The 19554-nt window shown below is 39.2% G+C and overlaps 1 protein-coding gene across 2 annotated transcripts in view; it reads right to left on the reverse strand.

Annotated features, from left to right (window-relative positions):
* The window catches only part of LOC126236068 (ubiquitin carboxyl-terminal hydrolase 31), a 339074-nt gene that overhangs the window by 27294 nt on the left and 292226 nt on the right, over nucleotides 1–19554 (reverse strand). For both annotated transcript variants that reach the window (XM_049945121.1, XM_049945122.1), the window contains exons 7-8: nucleotides 14588–14693; nucleotides 1985–2125 (exon numbers count right to left, since the gene is read on the reverse strand). In XM_049945121.1, coding sequence (XP_049801078.1) covers nucleotides 1985–2125; nucleotides 14588–14693 — 247 coding nt within the window. The remainder of the gene's footprint in view (nucleotides 1–1984; nucleotides 2126–14587; nucleotides 14694–19554) is intronic.

Here is a 19554-nt window from a genome sequence, read left to right on the forward strand (position 1 = left end):
CTAAGTTCTAGGGGACTAATGAGCACAGATGTTAAGTCCCATAGTGCTCAGAGCCAACCATGTTTATGAGATTTATACCCTGCTGTGTAAATGAATAACATCTGAGGAGAGCTGTAACTCAGTGAGATATGACACTAACTGTGTTGTTTATGTGCTTATCTCACCTATTCTTAAATGCTCTAGTATTGTGAGTGGCTGTCTTTCCTCATACCAGTTCTTGTGTTCAGCCCAAGCTTTTCCATGACCATATCAACAATTAAAAGACTTGATTGTGATACAGTTTTAAAATTTACTTTCAACTACACTGCTGGCCACCGTAAATGCAACACCCTGAAGGAAGCATCCGAATCAAGTGAAATTTACACCATGAGTTTGCAGCGATGAGATATGCAACTGATTAGAATTTCGGCGCAGACGCACATCACGCGCGCCTGTGGCGCCACCTCATAGCGCCATTTAAAGCTTGGCGATTTCGACGAGTGTACGTTCGGCACGTGTGTTTACCTTGTGGTTGTTTCACAAGACGATCAGTTATGCCTCGTAGACAACAGCGAACATCTTTTGATCAAGTATCCGAGTTCGACAGAGGAAGGATAGTGGCTTACCGAGATTGTGGATTATCATACAGAGAAATCGCTAGTCGTGTTGGACGAAACCAAACAACTGTAATGCGGATATGTGACCGTTGGATGCAGGAGGGTACGACGGACCGACGTGGTCGATCGCATTCACCTCGGTGCACCACTGACTTGCTGATAGGCAAATTGTGCGCATGGCAGTGACGGATCGCTCAGTGACATTCCGAATCATAGCACAGCATATTGCGTCTGTAACGCATCATCCAGTGTCTGCGCGTACCATTCGACGCCGTTTACAGCAAAGTGGTCTGTCCGCAATACGTCCATTGCTTTGTCTACCACTGACGCAGAACCACAGACGTCTCCGTCCCCAATGGTGTGATGACAGACGGATGTGGACGGCAGAATGGAATGACGTTGTCTTTACTGACGAGGCACGCTTCAGTCTGCAGCACCACGATGGTCGGATTCGAGTGTGGAGACACCGTGGAGAGAGGATGCTGGACAGCTGCATTATGCACCGCCACACTGGTCTTGCACCGGGTATTATGGTATGGGGCGGTATTGGATATTACTCTCGCACGCCTCTAGTACGCATTGCCGGTACTTTAAATAGCCGGCGCTACATATCCGAGGTGCTGGAGCCAGTTGTCCTTCCTTACCTTCAGGGCTCGGCCACAGCCATATTTCAACAGGATAATGCGCGACCACACGTGGCACGCATTGTCCAAAGGTTCTTCGTCAATAACCAGATTGAATTGCTTCCCTGGCCGGCTCGCTCTCCGGATCTGTCGCCGATAGAAAACATGTGGTCCATGGTTGCTCAACGAGTGACCCAGATTACATCCCCAGCTGCCACACCAGATGATCTTTGGCAACGTTTGCAAGCTGCTTGGGCTGCTGTACCCCAGGAACACATCCAACATCTCTTTGACTCAATGCCGAGACGTGTGGCAGCGGTGATCCCCAACAATAGCGGCTACTCTGGCTACTGATTCTGGCAGGAACCACATGTCACAGACGTCTGTAAACGTAATCATTTGATACTTGGTCAACATGTTACCTACAAAATAAATTTTGTTGTGCTACCTCTTGTCTTTCTTGGTGTTGCATTTACGGTGGCCAGCAGTGTATATTGTCCCTTTCGTGGAAAAACATCAAGTTTGAAATGAGGATATATTATGTTTTTTTTTCTATTTTAAATGTCAGTAAGCATTATGCCAAAAGTTAAGAAACTCGCTGCTTCTTACACAATATAAAAAAATGATAACTGAGGAAGAATACTTTAAGTCAAATCTTTTTTTTATTATGTTACAGATACCAATATATGTTGTAAAATATTTTTAATTAGTTTGATAATTACCCGTGTGCACACAGTTACAATATTATCAGTAAACACTACATACCTGTCTGAAACGTTTTAGGTGTATCACAAGAATATCTGGCAGAGACCACAGACCCAACTTCTTGACTACCTCTTGCTTGCGATTACAGTATGGGCAATGCCAGGCATCTTCAGCGCTCAGAACTTCTGCTCGTGTGTACAACTGTATAAAAATAAATAGCAATGTCAAAATAACATCACTCAGGATAACAGTTAAAAAGATAAAACTTGTGATAAATATGGGCCAAAATTCAATGAAACAAGGACAAGTCAGACTGAAAGTGTCGATAAGTACCTTGGCAAGATCTTCACAGGAGAATGGATACGAAAAAGCTGCAGCTGGACATTTGACTCACATAGATTTAAAAAAAAAAAAAAAAAAAAAAAAAAAAACCACAATACGAAGTGTCTCTCCAGGAACGTCAAATTAATCCACTACACCATTGTCAAACTGGAATACCTCTACACTAGTAAATGCCTCATGACAACATGTAGTCTGGAAGAGCTAAAGGTCTGGGAAAGGAAAATTATAGGTGCAGTTTGAACTGAAGGCGGATGGAAACAATGAAGCAACGGCAACACAGAAGTCACATAGAACACGGAAAGAATTTTGAAGACTATGCCTAAGAGGCAGCTAACATTTCATGGACACACGTAAAGAATGAATGAAAACACATAACCAAACAAATATTCAACTTTCTACAGAAGGAAAAGATACATGCTGCAACAGGGATTAAGAAAGTGAGAAAAGGTTAAGAGAGGTCTGACATCACGTAGTCCCAAATGTTGGAAGCAAATACATTTACAAGCAAAATGCAGAATTTGGAAGAGGTTAAATCTGAAAAAGGACCTAAGAGACATGGACGAACTTTAAGAAAAGTGCAAGGAAAGCAAGCCAGTGAAAAGATGATGTAGTACAGGAAGCATATGAAATTCCAGACAGAGGAAAAGGAAAATAAATGAAGGTGTAATGTGACCATAAGTGGTCAGGTGGCATGTAATAATAAATAATACATACATACATACAATTAAAAACATTTTGAGCAAGTTAGTATATTATGTATGCTTGCATGGCCATCTCGTTTATTGTTTCACCATTTGGAAAGAGTAATACACTTACTAATTTAAAGATATGAACACTGGCATCTGCTAACACTAGCAAACACACTTTTAATCAGGGTCATGGGAAACAATTATTCACACTTGACACAGTTGTCTGGTAAGTGCGTATTTTGTCGAGTCAAGTGCAAGGATCAGCACACGTATTTTGAGTTCTAAGGCAATCGGCACTAACTATGAACACCAGAATATAATACACCAGGAACAGGTTCAAATTTCAGTAAACAAATATCAGGGTTATGCTTCATGGTAAACACTAGTGGCTGCCTGCTGCAACAACATAATGACGAAAGACAGGTATAATGGCTAGCACTGAGAGGGGCCCCATGTATGTTTTCCACGATTATGACCACATTTGACGAATTAGAAGAAAATGAAGACCAGGATCCTGAGTATATTCCCAGTGACTCAGAAGTACATAAGCTTGCAAATCTTCATGAACATATTGGTACGTGCATGTACATCCCATTATGCTCCTGTAATGCATAAACACAAGGTTGTCACTGAATGGCTGTTGTTGAAGGCTTGATGGTGTGTATACACATCTCTCTTCATTTATATTCACCCAAGTGAAAATAATAGTAGTAATAATAATAATAATAATAATAATAATAATAATATTTGTTAGCAATCAGATAATCTGCATAGGATTTCTTCATGGCCTTAATATTAAGCTATCTGTCACTATCTCAGATACCTGTCTGAAGGAGCAGAAGACAGATGAAGAGATCTTCTCAGAAGAGGATGACATGTACCTCATGAAGGAAGTTTAAGCAGAAGTGGTGTAAAGCAGGTGAATAGTATGAATCTTGTTCTGGAGTAACTGGAGATAAAAAGGATGCAGGACCTAACTGCCACTGTACTATTAAACCTTTTGAGAAAGTAGATGAAAGCAATGTGAGGCAAACGTTCAAAACATTCTTGGAAAAAAATGTCCATAATGCATCTGGCTCTCAACCTAAAGAACATATGCACATGGAAGGTGGCTTGTGACACACGTCATCTTTATTCATCAGCAAGACACTACATCCTGACATCTGATGCAAAGTAAGTTTTATGAAATGTGGGAGGCAAAAATCCAGTTCTTTGTCTTCAATTAAAATACGACATACCCAGGCTCTTTGAAAAGAAGAAAATTGAGGCTCTTTGAAAAGAAGAAAATTGCCTGTGATGAGAGTGATGACAAATTGAGTACTTTCAAGGAACGAGCTAAATAGTTAATTCTTCCAGTAAGTCTGAGTAAACATTATCTGACGATTATCTATCATTATGTTTTGTTGTTAGCATATGCTATTTGGGTAATTGTAATGCCACTGGAGGTGTGGCCTGTGTGCACGATCGATACAGACAGCCGTATCGGAGGTGCAACCACAACAGAGGGATATCTGTTGAGAAGTCAGACAAATGTGTGGTTCCTGAAGAGGGGCAAGCAGCCTGGATGATCAGCTGATCTGGCCTTGTAACATCAACAAGAATGGCCTTCCTGTGCTGTTACTATGAACTGCTGAAAGCAAGGGGATACTACAGTCATAATTTTTGCAAAGGGCATACAGCTCTATTGTATGGTTAAATGATGATCTATTGTATGGATAAATGATGAGGGCATCTTCTCAGGTAAAATAATCTCCCATTTGGATCTCCAGGTGGGGACTACTCACAAGGATGTCACTTTCAGGGTAAACAAAACTGGCGTCATACGGACTGCAGCGTGGAATGTCAGCTCCCTTGTTTGGGCAGGAAGGTTAGAAAATTTAAAAAGGAAACTGGACAGGTTAAAGTTAAATACAGTGGGAGCTAGTGAAGTTCGGTGGCAGGAGTAACAAGACTTCTGGTGAGGTGAATACAGGGTTATCAATACAAAATCAAATAGGGTAATGCAGGAACAGGTTTAATAATGAATTTAAAAAATAGGAACACAAATAAGCTACTATGAACAGCATATTGAACACATTATTGTAAACAGGACAGACACAACTCTACACCCACCATAGTACAGGGTGTACATAAAGTCCAGGGAAACTTTCAATTATTTATTGCACAAGAACTAAACACTGTACAGATATCATACACATGTCATTTTGAAGAGAAACCCCGAAAGTTTTTTTTCCACATATACCGCCACAGTGTAGTTTGGTAATATGCTGATAGTCAGCACTAGTCGCAAACATGGCGAGTTCACATGTGGAGCGAGCTTTCTGCGTGTTGGAGTTGGACAAAAACAAGTGTGCTACACCTGTTCAATGGATGTTTAGAACCAAGTACAGTAAGAAGCCACCAACAAGGAAGGTAATTTACCACTGGCACAACAAATTCATTACAACGGGTTGCTTGTGCCTGGCAAAGAGAATTGGACATCCCAGTGTGAGTGAAGTGAATGTGGAGCGCATACAAGAGACATTCATAAGGAGTCTAAAGAAATCGGTGCGTTGTGCATCTCGTGAACTTGAAATTGCTCCAATGACAGTGTGGAAAAGTCCTGCAACATTTCCACCGTGAAGTTCATGGGAACCTGAACACGAAGCTGTCGCATCGATGAATTGGCTGTGCTACAGAAGGGGACAGCTATTCCATGAAATGGCCTCCCAGACCACTAGATCTCACTCCGTATGACTTTTTTTCTGTGGAGACACATTAAAGATCTGGTGTATGTAGCACCTCTACCACGTGATGTAGCTGAGCTCCAGGAGAGAACACGGGAAGTTGCTCCCACAGTCGACGATGCCATGCTGGGATGGGCATGGCAAGAATTCGATTACCATCCTGACGTCTGCTGGGGCGCTCATGGTTCACATATAAAATGTTTGTAAAAAAAAAAAAAAACTTTCAGAGTTTCTCTTCAAAATACAATATGCATGACATCTGTACAATGTTTAATTCTTGTGCAATAAATAATTGAAAGTGTTCCCGGACTCTATGTACACCCTGTAGTACAAGTTGATATGCCAACTAGCTCCACTCTTTAAGAGACTGAAGAAATGTCTGGTGAGATAAAAGAAATTATTCAGTTACTTAATGGATACAAAAATTTAATTGGGATGGGGAACTGGAATTTGAAAGTAGGAAAAGGAAGAGAAGGAAAAATATTAGGTGAATATGGACTGGGGGAAAGGAATGAAAGAGGAAGCTGCCTGACAGAATTTTGCACAGAGCATAACTTAATCATCACTATCTCATGAAAGAAGGGTTTATACATGGAAGAAACTTGGAGAAACTGGAAGTTTTCAGATTGATTATATAATGCTAAGACACAGATTGCAGAACCGGATTTTAAACTGTAAGACATTTCTAGGGGTAGCAGTTCATCCAATACAATTTATTGGTTATGAACTATGTTTATAAACTGTAGATTAAAAGTCTAAAGAATGAGAGGGTGTCTAGAGTTTCAGAGGGAGCATTAGGCAACAACTGACTAGAACAGGAAAAGGAATACAGTACAAGACAGCAGAAATTGTGAAGGCAGCAGACTATCAAATGAGTGAAAAGACAAGGCCTAGTAGAAATCCTTGGATAACACAGGACATACTGGATTTAACTGATGAAAGGAGAATATATAAAAGTGAAGCACGTGAGGAAGTCTAAAAAATGAGACTGACAGGAATGGCAGGATTGGCTAGAGCACAAATGTAAGGGTTTAGAAGCATATTTCACTGTGGGGAAAGACAGATACTGCCTACAGAGAAACTATAGAGGCCCTTGGGCAAAAGCAGCTGTATGAACATCAAGAGCTCAGATGGTAAACAGTCCTAAAAATAAGGGAAAACTGAAAGGTGGAAGGGATATATAGATGAATTATACAAGGGAAATGAACTTTGAACCTAATATTACAAGAAATGGAATAAGTTGAATGAGATGAGAGGTATTACACTGCGAGAAGATACAACAGAGCCCTGAAAGAGCCAAGCCAAAACACGGCCCTGACATAGACATTCCCCCAGATTCAGGACAGAACTATTCTATTGGGTGTGCAAAATTTATGGAACAACTGAAACATCCTTTTTAGCCACCAAGAAAAATGTAGTAATTCCAAGTCCTGTCAGGTGAAGTATTACTGAACTATCAGTTTTGAGTCATGGTTGCAAAATACTGATATGAATTATTTGCAGGAGCATAGGGAAATGCAGAAGCTGGCCTCAGGGAAGACCTGTTAGGATTCCAAAGAAATATGGGAACAACAGAGGCAATTCTGATCTTATGGCTTATTTTAGAAGAAAGGTAAACCCATATTTATAGTGTTTGAAGATTTAGAGAAAGCTTTGATGATGTTACTTCAAACAGATTCTGAAGTTAGCTGAGACAAAATACAGGGAGGGAAAGATTATTTGTAACTTGTGCAGCAAACAGATTGCAGTTATATGGGTCTAAGGACATAAAAGGGAAGCAGTAGTTGAGAATGGACTGAGGCAGAATTGTAGCTGATCCCTGATGTTATTGAACCTGTACACAGAGCAAGCTTTGAAGGAAACCAATGTGAAACGGTGAAATTTGGAGATAGAATTAATGTTCAGTGAGAGGAAATAAAACTTTGAGATTTTCCAATGACACTGTAGTTCTGTCAGGGACTGCATAGGACTTGGAAGAGCAGATGAATGGAATGGATAGGTGAGCATCAGCAAAAGTATAACATCAGCAATGAAACATAGTTGATTTACAAGGGCTATTCAGATAGTAGGGAGCATTTTGACATTAAAAAAGAACTAAGTACAAGGAATACATATTACATATATATTTGAAAGAGCGACTGACATTACTTTTCCACACAGTCACCAAACACACTGAGGCGCTTATCATAGCAGTGGACAAGCTTTGAAAGACCTTCATCATAAAATTCTGCCGCCTGAGACTTCAACCAGTGAGTCACACCCGACTGGAGTTCCGCGTCATCATCAAAGTGCTGCGTTCCAAGCCAGTTCTTCATCTTGGGAAACAAGTGGAAGTCGCTTGGTGCAAGATCGGGGCGGTAGGGCAGATGAGGGAAAATTTCCCATTTGAATGAATTACGAAGTTCTTTAGTACAGTTTGCCGGGTGAGGCTGGACATTGTCATGCACAAACAAAATTTTAGACAACAGCTTTCCTCGGCGTTTGTTTTGAACTGCTTTTCTAAGGCTGTGCAAAGTTTGACAGTACCGGGCAGAATTTATGGTTGCTCCATGTTAAAGAAAATCAATAAGAAGCACGCCTTGCCTATCCCAAAACACTGTTGCCATCAACTTCCTTGCTGACAAGGTTCACAAACATTTTCTTGGTTTCTTGGGGGACCTTGTGTGCCCCCACTCCATGGACTGAAATTATGTCTCACAATTGACATGTTTCACCCAAGTCTCGTCACCAGTTACGAGTCAATCCAGCAATGAATCACCATGTTTGTGGTAGGTCACAGAAATGTCAACGTTGGCCCCATTCGCTGTTTTTATGGTGCTCTGTAAGCATTTTGGGCACCCATTGTGCACAAAATTTGTGGTAGCCTAGCTTTTGAGTGACAATTTCAAACATCAAAGTCCATCAAACTTGTGGAGCTCCGTTATTGTGAAGCGACAGTTTTCACAAATCGTTTCATCAACTTTAGTGACAAGATAGTCAGTCACAATACTCGGGCGTCCACACTTCTCTTCATCATGAACGTTGGTATGGCCATTCTTAAACCGAATGCACCATTTCCAGACGGAACATTCACTCATTACGTTGTTTCTGTACACTTCACACAGTTCACGATAAATTTCTATAGGTTTTAGGTTTTTTGCCAACAAAAACCATATCACAGACCGCATCTCACAACTGGCGGGATTTTCGATTGCAGTGCACATTTCAAAAAAAAAAAAAGAGAGAGAGAGAGAGAGAGAGAGAGAGAGAGAGAGAGAGAGAGACACGCAGAGATGTCCCCGCTGTCACGGATGGATGCTGACTGAGCTGCTGAGCATGCACATACCAAAATATATGCGATTGGCATGCGCCTAGTGGCATCAGACGGAAATGTTCCCTACTTTCTGAATAGCCCTCGTTAATCAAGTGATACTGAGGGAATCATCTGAAAAAGAAAATCATCTGAAAAAGAAAATCATCTGAAAAAGAAAATCACCTGAAAAAGAAAATCACCTGAAAAAGAAAATCACCTGAAAAAGAAAATCACCTGAAAAAGAAAATCACCTGAAAAAGAAAATCACCTGAAAAAGAAAATCATCTGAAAAAGAAAATCATCTGAAAAAGAAGAATTTGCTACTATCTAATATAAATTTAAGTATTAGGAAGTCCTGTCTGAAGATAGTTGTCTCGAGTGTAGACTTGTACAGAAGTGAAATGTGGACAATAAATACCAAGACAAAAATAGAATAGAAGCTTTTGAAATGTGATGCTACAGAAGAATGCTGACAATTAGAAGTTTGGCCACATAACTAATGAGGAAGTACTGAATCAAACTGAAGGGAAAAGAAATTTGTGGCATAACTTGACTAAAAGAAGGGATCATTTGGTAGCACACAATCTGAGTTACGAAGAAATCATCAATGTAGTATTGTAAGGAAGTGTTGGGGGTAAGAATTGTAGAGGGAGACCAAGTCTTGAATTCAGTAAGTAGGTTTATCAAATGAATGTATATTGTGGTAGTTATGCAGGGATGAAGAGATTTACACAGGACAGACCACCTTGAAGAGTTGCTTCAATCAGTCTTCAGACTGAAAATTGCAACAGCAGCCACATTCTATATGAAGTGACATATGACAAAGTGCAATGAATATAAAATACTGGGCAAGCATATTTTTTCACTGCAAATTCTCCATAATTAAGTCTGGAAGAGAAGCAGTTATCATGGTGACCGAGTGACCTGATCTTCCTTTTTACTTACTCAATTCTTGTCTTAGCAGCTCCTAGTTAGCTAGTTTCATGTTCAATGGGTCATTTTGCACAATAAATTGTAACGATGCGGAACGAGTCATTTTTCGCATTCCATCACAAATAAAGATTGAATCAGTCTTTCCTTCAACTCTTCCGCCATAAAAAGGAACCACTGGCCCCAAAAGCTTGGAAAAGTTAAATCCTTTTGTGTGTGTGTGTGTGTGTGTGTGTGTGTTCCCTTGATGCCACTTGGTGAGTAGATTTTTTATTTATCTAGTCTGATGAAAATTAAAATCTTTACACTTATTTTACTCATCCTTTATACTCAGGTAATCACTGTTGCTACTGCTACTTTGTGGTGACTGATACCAGTTTCAACAAGTACATTCTCAAATATGTCAGGCCCATTTATTGCCATTAAATCTGATGTAAGGGACCGATGACCATAAAAGGACTTCCGAACTATCTGTTTAGGTAGTTTTCAGGAACAGGATTTAATAATTTTCCACAGGATGTTTTGTCATTACCATCATTTTTTCTAATCAATTACTGGATGATTACAGTCTCTTCCAATGATGACAGTTCATATATAGTTCACTTCCACATGTATACAGTTTTGGATTAAAAGAGACCACTCGCCAAAAAACAGAAGCACTGAGTTGTCAACAGGCACAGGGAAAAATATGGATAACTTGCTTGGTTTGGAGTATCCTTTTTCAAGCTAGAACACACACACACACACACACACACACACACACACACACACACACACACCTACCTCTACATGGTGCCAGCTGGAAAAACAATGATTGTGTGTCCAGCCAGGGCCCTGTAGGTGCATAAGTTGTGTGTGTGTGTGTGTGTGTGTGTGTGGGGGGGGGCTTGTGTACATACCCCAGTATGCACTGTAGCTGGAAAAGAATTACTGCAATAGAAGCTAGCAATTCTTCTCTCTTTTCGTGTGTGCCTCTCACCGACTCAATGATTGTAATATTCAGTGAGTGGTCTAATCCAAAGACATGTGCATTCTACCAAAACTTCACTAAAAATCACTTCTACATTATTTATACAGGTATACCTAAAATGGATAGTAACACGTAATTGAGTTTTACTGCCAGTATTCTGTGAAAACCTTCAACCAACACTGGCCGTTATTATCCTTTTCATATGGGAGTGGTGGTGTTGATCTAACTGTGCTTTCATCTCCATGGAAAAAGTGAAGGGTGGACCTAACATCATATAATGTTATGGTTCTTAGACGCAGAACACAATTTTTGTTCGGGTGGATGGACAAAGCACGTGTGTGCATGACTTTCTTGGATTAACCAACTTGATGAAGTGACTTACATAACTAAAGAGGAAAACTAAGTAGAGATGAGAAAGAACAGACCTTAGCTCACATACCCTGTAACAGGTGGCCAATGTACAAAACATATCAAATAATTTGGTAGTTTTAGTAAATCTATCTCCTACACTTTAAGATGACTTCTGGAGTATAAATGAAGACGTGGATGTAAAAACTAGTACGGTGAAACCCTGGTCACTCCATTATTTACATAATGAAACACTGCATCAGTTACATATTTTTTCATGCTTAGCACAGTGCATTTTAAGAATTTTTTCTCAATATCAAGTGCAAATATTTACATAAGTATTTTGAGTGGTGTTTGCATATGTGTTGTTCTGCGTCTCTTGAACTGTAGTAGTCTTTTTGAGGTATCTGGTACTGTGCTTCCTCAGTCATATAGAAAACCATACACACACAAACTATCACTCACATTAGAATGAGATTTTCACTCTGCAGCGGAGTGTGCGCTGATATGAAACTTTCCTGGCAGATTAAAACTGTGTGCCCAACCGAGACTCGAACTCGGGAACACAGTTTTAATCTGCCAGGAAAGTTTCATATCACTCACATTGTTTTTTGTGTAACACCACAAAACATACATATGTAAATATTTCACTTAACAATGAGATTAAATGCTTGAAACACATTTTGTTCAGCATGAGGATATAATTTGCGCTGTGTTTAACACAAAAACATTTGAGCAAGGCAAACTGAATGAAGGTGTCAACTAGCACTGCAAGTGGCCAAAAGACAAAACACACTAAATATGGTTTGACAGAGGTATGACAATGATTACAACAATCATAAAACTGCACATGTGCTGTAGAGGCAGTTTGGAAATGGGTGTGATTGGTCATGATACCTTTATTCGTATGAATCTAGTTACTCCTATCAGCTACCATACAGAGTAGAGTTTGGCAGCAGCAGCAGGAGATACTGCACGAATTGTTCTAACTTTTACACATTTACCGGTTTAAATCCGCTAGGTAGAGCAATCTGGTGTCAGGAAACTACCACATAATGTCTGTAAACACTACTTGACATCCAACATCATGCCAGCCTCATTTTATGTCAGTTTTTTTCCCCCAGTACATTTTTTCATACAGCGTACATTGTGAGAAAATTATAAATATGTTGATGCAAAATCAGGTGTGAATTAACATTGTTGACATAGGAAATTTGATGGGAGCAATTAAAAAATGTCAAACAGCTGGAAAAAGTTAATTCCACGAACGTAAATATACTTTATCTTCCTTTTGTTTTAATAAAATTATGTGATTTTTTAATTAACTGTTCTTGTTATTAATGTATCAGTTCCCATTCCATACATTCTCTCTCTCTCTTGGCCCAATGCTGTGATTACATTACCTTTTCCCTTCATGATCTGCCATATTTCAAAATGCTTTTCTTCAACTATTTTAATTCCAGTTCCAGATCATGGAACGAAAGAGCTCTAAATTCAATTTGGCTATTTTAACGTGCAATGACTAATATGGTGAGCAGCAACTTTCCTTTTCATAATATTATTAAGTTAAGGAAGGAAGGACCACTAAGGTTTAATGTATCCTGTAGACCGTGCGGTCATTATAAATGTAGCATATTCTCACACTGCGGAAGGATGAGGACAGAAATGTGCTGCATACTTTTCAAAGGCATCTTCTTAGTATTTGTCTACATCTATTTCAGGAGGTCATGGGAAACCTAAATCTGGATGGATGGGACTTTGAATGAAACTCTATACTACCAAATGTGAGCCCAGTGTCTTACCACTGCACCACCTCACTCGGTGCAGCGGTGGAGTAGAAGGCGTGTGTAATGCTGAGCTGGGAGCAGGAGCAGGGAAGGGCATAGGTGAGTAGTGGAAGACAGCGACTAGCGAAGGTTGAGGCCATGGGGATTATGGGAACGAAGGATACGTTGAAGGAAGGGTCCCCACGTGCACAATTCAGAACAATTGGTGTTGGTAGGAAGAATCCATATGGTGCAGGATGTGAAGCAAACATTGAGCAGCCCTGCCTTTAACGGGTGTAGAAGATTCCTTCGACAGGACTGGGGCAGATGGTAGTGGAAGTGTGTAACGGACAAGTCTTGCATCTGGTCTGTTGCAGTGATATGAGCCATGAGGCAAAGAGATGGAAGAAGTATAATAGGGATGGACAAGAATACTGTATAGGTTAGGTGGTAAGCAGCATACAACTGTAGAAGAGGTGATAAGGATAGTGGAGAGGATGTTTCTCATTTGATAGCATGATGAGATGTAGTCGAAACCCTGCCAGAGAATGTGATCCCTTTTCGCAGCACTGGGTGGTACTGAGTAATGAAAGGAGTGCTCCTTCGTGGATGGACAGTGGGTACATGAGAGGTGACTGGAGAGGGATGGCATGGTAGATTGTTTCTGGATGAGAATGGAAGAGTAATTTCAATGTGTGAAGGCCTCGAAGAGACCCTGGCATATTTGATGAGAGAGTGCTTGTCACTACGGATGCAAGCACCTCAGGTGACTCGGCTTTACTGAAAGGACTTCTGTGTATGGAAGAGGTGCTAGCTGTTGAATTGCAGATATTGTGGGTTGTTCATAGGTTTGATGTCGATAGAGATACTGAGGTAGCCACTCTTAACATGGAAGTGTCAGCACTGAGGGAGGTGGCTACTATGGTTGAGGAGGACCAGATGAAGTGAATGGGGGAGAAGGTTTTTAGATTCTGGAGGAATGTGGTTCCATGTTAGGGGATCTGGGTAATGATAGTGAAGTAAGATTTGAGGTTAGGATATTCTGGAAAGTTAACTGGAAGGGATTTGGGGGCAGTGGAGATGGATCACTGTTGGAGGGATGAGTGAACTTAGTCAGGCTGGGATTCAATACCAGTTTTGAATTGAGTCTGATTAGTATAGTTGGTGGCAACAAAGTATTCCCATTGTAGGGACCAGGAGGAGAAAAGATCTTTAAAAGGCCCTGCTTGATTGAATCTGAGCATGGGGCAAAATGTAAGGCCTTTGGGAGCAGCTGACACTTCTGAGAGACTAAGGTCTTTTGAGGAAAGGTTCATGACAGTGTTCTTGATCTGTTTAGGTTCTGAATTCTGTACAGTGGTGGGAGTGAGTTTCCAAGGGTGTGGTAAATGTAGTGGGTCTGTGAGGCAGGGTTTATCATTTATGAGAGGAAGCAGAGGCAACCTTGCCACAATTAAACGCTACCATTCATTGCTTTCACCAATCTATCTTTTTCATAATGTTGTTATTCCATCCTGGTCTTTCTACTGTTTGAAAGTGTGGATATTATTTTTGAAACCATATGATAGTGCAGTTGTTTATTTCTCTTCGATTACTGTACCTCAAAGCACTCCTCCAGGCTGACAGTTCCGCCCTGCTCTGTACTCATCTTCAGCTGCTTTACACTGGCTAGTTCTTCCATTTGGTCACTGTCATCAGCAATTGTGCTGCAAATGTGGAAATTTGCTTGAGTTAATATTAAAAGCAAAATCATTCTGAATATTCTAACCTGCATAACATTACGACATATGCACACACCTTACATAGCTTTCATTTTCTTCATGCATCAGCCAATTTCCTGATGCTGTCCAATTACTCTTTTATTAAAAAGTCTTCAATTAGGCAGAAAAATCCTATCTATCTACAGTGTAAAATCAAAATAATTTAAAATATATATTTCTGAATCTGAAAGCTCAGTGTACAAAATGCAAAGTTAAATATTTTATCAATTTATCAAAATATTAATTGTGATTATAATTAACAACTTTTTTTTCCTGGAAATACCTTTGGGTTAAAGGAGACCACTTACAGAAAAGTGGAAGCATTGAGTCCTCGATAGGCACCCACAAAAATAAAGGAAACTTACTAGCTTTCATAGCAATCCCCTTTTAGAGCTATTCTAGCTGGAGCTAGAATACTCTAGCTCAAAAAATAAATAAAAAAAGTACTATGAAAGCTGTGCTAGAATACTTTACCTCAAAAAAGGTTTACTACAAAAGACAGCGAGTTTTTTCTTTCTTTTTGTGGGTGCCTATCGACAACTCAAATAATCTGCTTTTCAGTGAGTGGTCTCCTTTAATCCAAAAGTATTTACAACCCACCAGAACTTTCCTACGATTTTAGTTTCCCTTTTGGCAGAAAAAATAAACATATTTTTGGTGTGAAAACTGATGTGTTAGTGTACATATGTCTCAACATAAGTATAAAATATCTGTAACAACTAAGTAAGTATGCCACATGTTTATAAGGTCACTACCACTCCTTTTTATGAACCCCTACAACCAACATACACACTGATGAGCCAAAATATAATAAAAATTTACCAAATAACATGATGGTTCACCTTTGAAGCTCAATTCAGCAGCAATTCCGCATGGCATGAATTCAAGAAGTCATTTGCAGCTTTGTGGCAGGTAATTCCAGTGACTTGTGGATACGGAGCTGGTGCCAAATAGCATCCTAGTTGAGTTCCCTCGGATTTAGATCAGTTGAATATGGCGGACAAGACTTCAATGTAAGTTCACTATCACGCTTCTCAAATTATTGCAGCATAATTCTGGCCTTGTGATAGAGACAGTTATGCTGCTAGAGGGTATGACTACCAAGGGGAAGCCATCATGCTTGATGGAATGCAAGTGGTCTACAAAAAATGTTCATGTAGTCCACAGCTTTCATGGTGCCTTTGATTACTTGCAGAGGAAACAAAGTCCAGGTGAATGTCCACCACAGTTTAATTCTGCCCCCACTGGCTTGCGTCTGTGGTGCATAGGAAGTTTTGTAGCCGTTTCCCTACATGATAGGGTATCTGAATGTGATCATCAACCTGGCATAACAAGAAATGTGATTCATCCAACCAGAGAACAGATTTCCACTGATCCCCTGCAAAATCTGAATGATGACATGCATACTGGATGTCTTCATTGATGATGTCATTGGATCAACATGAGAAGATGTAGGGTTCATCTGCTACCGAACCCCATGTTTAGCAATGTGCGCAGAATGCTGTGTCCTAAAGGAACTGTGCCTGCACCACAACTGTAATCTGTCATCATATTTGACGAGATATGACCTCCACATTCTGTGATGAGGCTCACTTGTGGTTTCATCATCCTTCAGTCACTTCCCACATACAATCACAACAGTAGCACGCAAACAGACGATTCAGCTTTGCCGAGATGCTCATTCCCAGATGCCGTGCCATAACAATTTTCTATTTGTGATAGTTGCTTATGTCAGGTTACTTCCCCATTTGCAGCCCAGTGCTAGAATTGTGCCCCAATTCTTTGCTGTTATGTTTACATACATTCCTTACTGCATCATGTGACTGCCACATTACCAGAAGGCATTCACAATCCTGTGATAATGTTTTGGCTCATCAGTGTGTATATGTGGGTAGATTTGTGTGTAGAGGAACATGAACGATTTCTGAGAACATAAAGGTGTGGAAAGTTTACTACTTTTTACATTGGGTTCTACACAGTTCTGTTTCCTCTATTTCACTAAATTTAAATGTCATCAGGATACAAATAACCCTTCCACCTCTTTGTGGCATCATAACAGGTGGTTTCCTCTCATCCTAGGGGCTGAGTGAATGGTCTTCCCTTCTTTAACCATCACCACTTTATCCCTCTTTCCTCCATGAGGAAGGAACTAATAGTTCCAAACTCTAAGATAGTGTTGTTTACTTTTATATGCACCTACTGGCAGAACAAACTATTCCACTACCTAAAAGTAATTAATGATCAGTAATTCTGTCTCACAATTTGATCCCTTGCTGGTATCTGACAAAGACTTGGAAAAGAATCAAGAATAATTTCACAGAAATAATTCATTTTGGAAAAAAGAAATTTCACCGATGCACTCAGCTCTTATTTTATTTATATACTTTTCGCTCTTTGCGACTAGTTTTTGGGTTGCAGCCCCATTCTCTAGTGATCATTCCTGTCATCAAACAAGTTGTCACATAGCTATATTGCACCACCACAGATCACAACTAAACTAAATTCACAGAAATAAGTTGATTTTCTTACCATAACCAACAAATTATTATTATTATTATTATTATATTTCTTTCCTTTCTCAGATGTTATGTCTGGTTAAAAATGGAAAGTGACGCGGAGCTTGATCAAGTGTGACTTCCTTTTAACTGTACGGTATATGTTACATTGCATTTAGGAACTTTCGGGTAATTGAACATGTATCAATAATCACAGATTTCTGTAGTTGTATATATATGTTTGGATGTAGTTGTATTGCGTTGATGTACTGGTGGATATTGTGTGGTGACTCCTGTAGTTGATAGTACAATTGGTATAATTTCAACTTTATCCTGGTGCCACATGTCCTTGACTTCCTCAGCTAGTTGGATGTATTTTTCAATTTTTTCTCCTGTTTTCTTCTGTATATTTGTTGTATTGGGTATGGATATTTCAATTAGTTGTGTTAATTTCTTCTTTTTATTGGTGAGTATGATGTCAGGTTTGTTATGTGGTGGTGTTTTATCTGTTATAATGGTTCTGTTCCAGTATAATTTGTATTCATCATTCTCCAGTACATTTTGTGGTGCATACTTGTATGTGGGAACGTGTTGTTTTATTAGTTTATGTTGTATGGCAAGTTGTAGATGTATTATTTTTGCTACATTGTCATGTCTTCTGGTGCATTCTGTATTTGTCAGTATTGTACATCCGCTTGTGATGTGATATACTGTTTCTATTTGTTGTTTGCAAAGTCTGCATTTATCTGTTGTGGTATTGGGGTCTTTAATAATATGCTTGCTGTAATATCTGGTGTTTATTGTTTGATCCTGTATTGCAATCATGAATCCTTCCGTCTCACTGTATATATTGCCTTTTCTTAGCCATGTGTTGGATGCGTTTTGATCAATGTGTGGCTGTGTTAGATGATACGGGTGCTTGCCATGTAGTGTTTTCTTTTTCCAATTTACTTTCTTCATTTCTGTTGATGTTATGTGATCTAAAGGGTTGTAGAGGTGGTTATGAAATTGTAGTGGTGTAGCCGCTGTATTTATATGAGTGATTGCTTTGTGTATTTTGCTAGTTTCTGCTCGTTCTATAATGAATTTTCTTAAATTGTCTACCTGTCCATAATGAAGGTTTTTTATGTCTATAAATCCCCTTCTTCCTTCCTTTCTGCTTAATGTGAATCTTTCTGTTGCTGAATGTATGTGATGTATTCTATATTTGTGGCATTGTGATCGTGTAAGTGTATTGAGTGCTTCTAGGTCTGTGTTACTCCATTTCACTACTCCAAATGAGTAGGTCAATATTGGTATAGCATAAGTATTTATAGCTTTTGTCTTGTTTCTTGCTGTCAATTCTGTTTTCAGTATTTTTGTTAGTCTTTGCCTATATTTTTCTTTTAGTTCTTCTTTAATATTTGTATTATCTATTCCTATTTTTTGTCTGTATCCTAGATATTTATACGCATCTGTTTTTTCCATTGCTTCTATGCAGTCGCTGTGGTTATCCAATATGTAATTGTCTTGTTTAGTGTGTTTTCCCTTGACTATGCTATTTTTCTTACATTTGTCTGTTTCAAAAGCCATATTTATATCATTGCTGAATACTTCTGTTATCTTTAGTAATTGGTTAAGTTGTTGATTTGTTGCTGCCAGTAGTTTTAGATCATCCACGTATAGCAAATGTGTGATTTTGTGTTGGTATGTTCCAGTAATATTGTATCCATAATTTGTATTATTTAGCATGTTGGATAGTGGCTTCAGAGCAAGTTCTGAAAGGACTTAATGAGTCTCCTTGGTATATTCCACGCTTAATTTGTTTTGGCTGTGATGTGATATTATTTGAATTTGTTTGGATATTAACTGTGGTTTTCCAATTTTTCATTACTATGTTTAGGAACTGTATCAATTTAGGATCTACTTTGTATATTTCCAATATTTGTAGTAACCATGAGTGGGGTACACTATCAAAAGCTTTTTGGTAATCAATGTATGCGTAGTGTAGCGACCTTTGTTTAGTTTTAGCTTGATATGTCACCTCTGCATCTATCAGCAGTTGCTCTTTACATCCTCATGCTCCTTTGCAACAGTCTTTTTGTTCTTCATTTATAATTTTGTTCTGTGTTGTATTTGTCATTAATTTCTGTGTAATGACTCTAGTTAATATTTTGTATATTGTTGGTAGGCATGTTATGGGGCGATATTTTGCTGGGTTTGCTGTGTCTGCTTGATCTTTAGGTTTCAGATAAGTTATTCCATGTGTAAGTGTATCAGGGAATGTGTATGGGTCTGCAATGTAACTGTTAAATAATTTAGTTAGATGTGAA

The sequence above is a fragment of the Schistocerca nitens genome, chromosome 2 (genome assembly GCF_023898315.1).
Source record: "Schistocerca nitens isolate TAMUIC-IGC-003100 chromosome 2, iqSchNite1.1, whole genome shotgun sequence".
In the NCBI taxonomy this organism is placed as follows: domain Eukaryota; kingdom Metazoa; phylum Arthropoda; class Insecta; order Orthoptera; family Acrididae; genus Schistocerca; species Schistocerca nitens.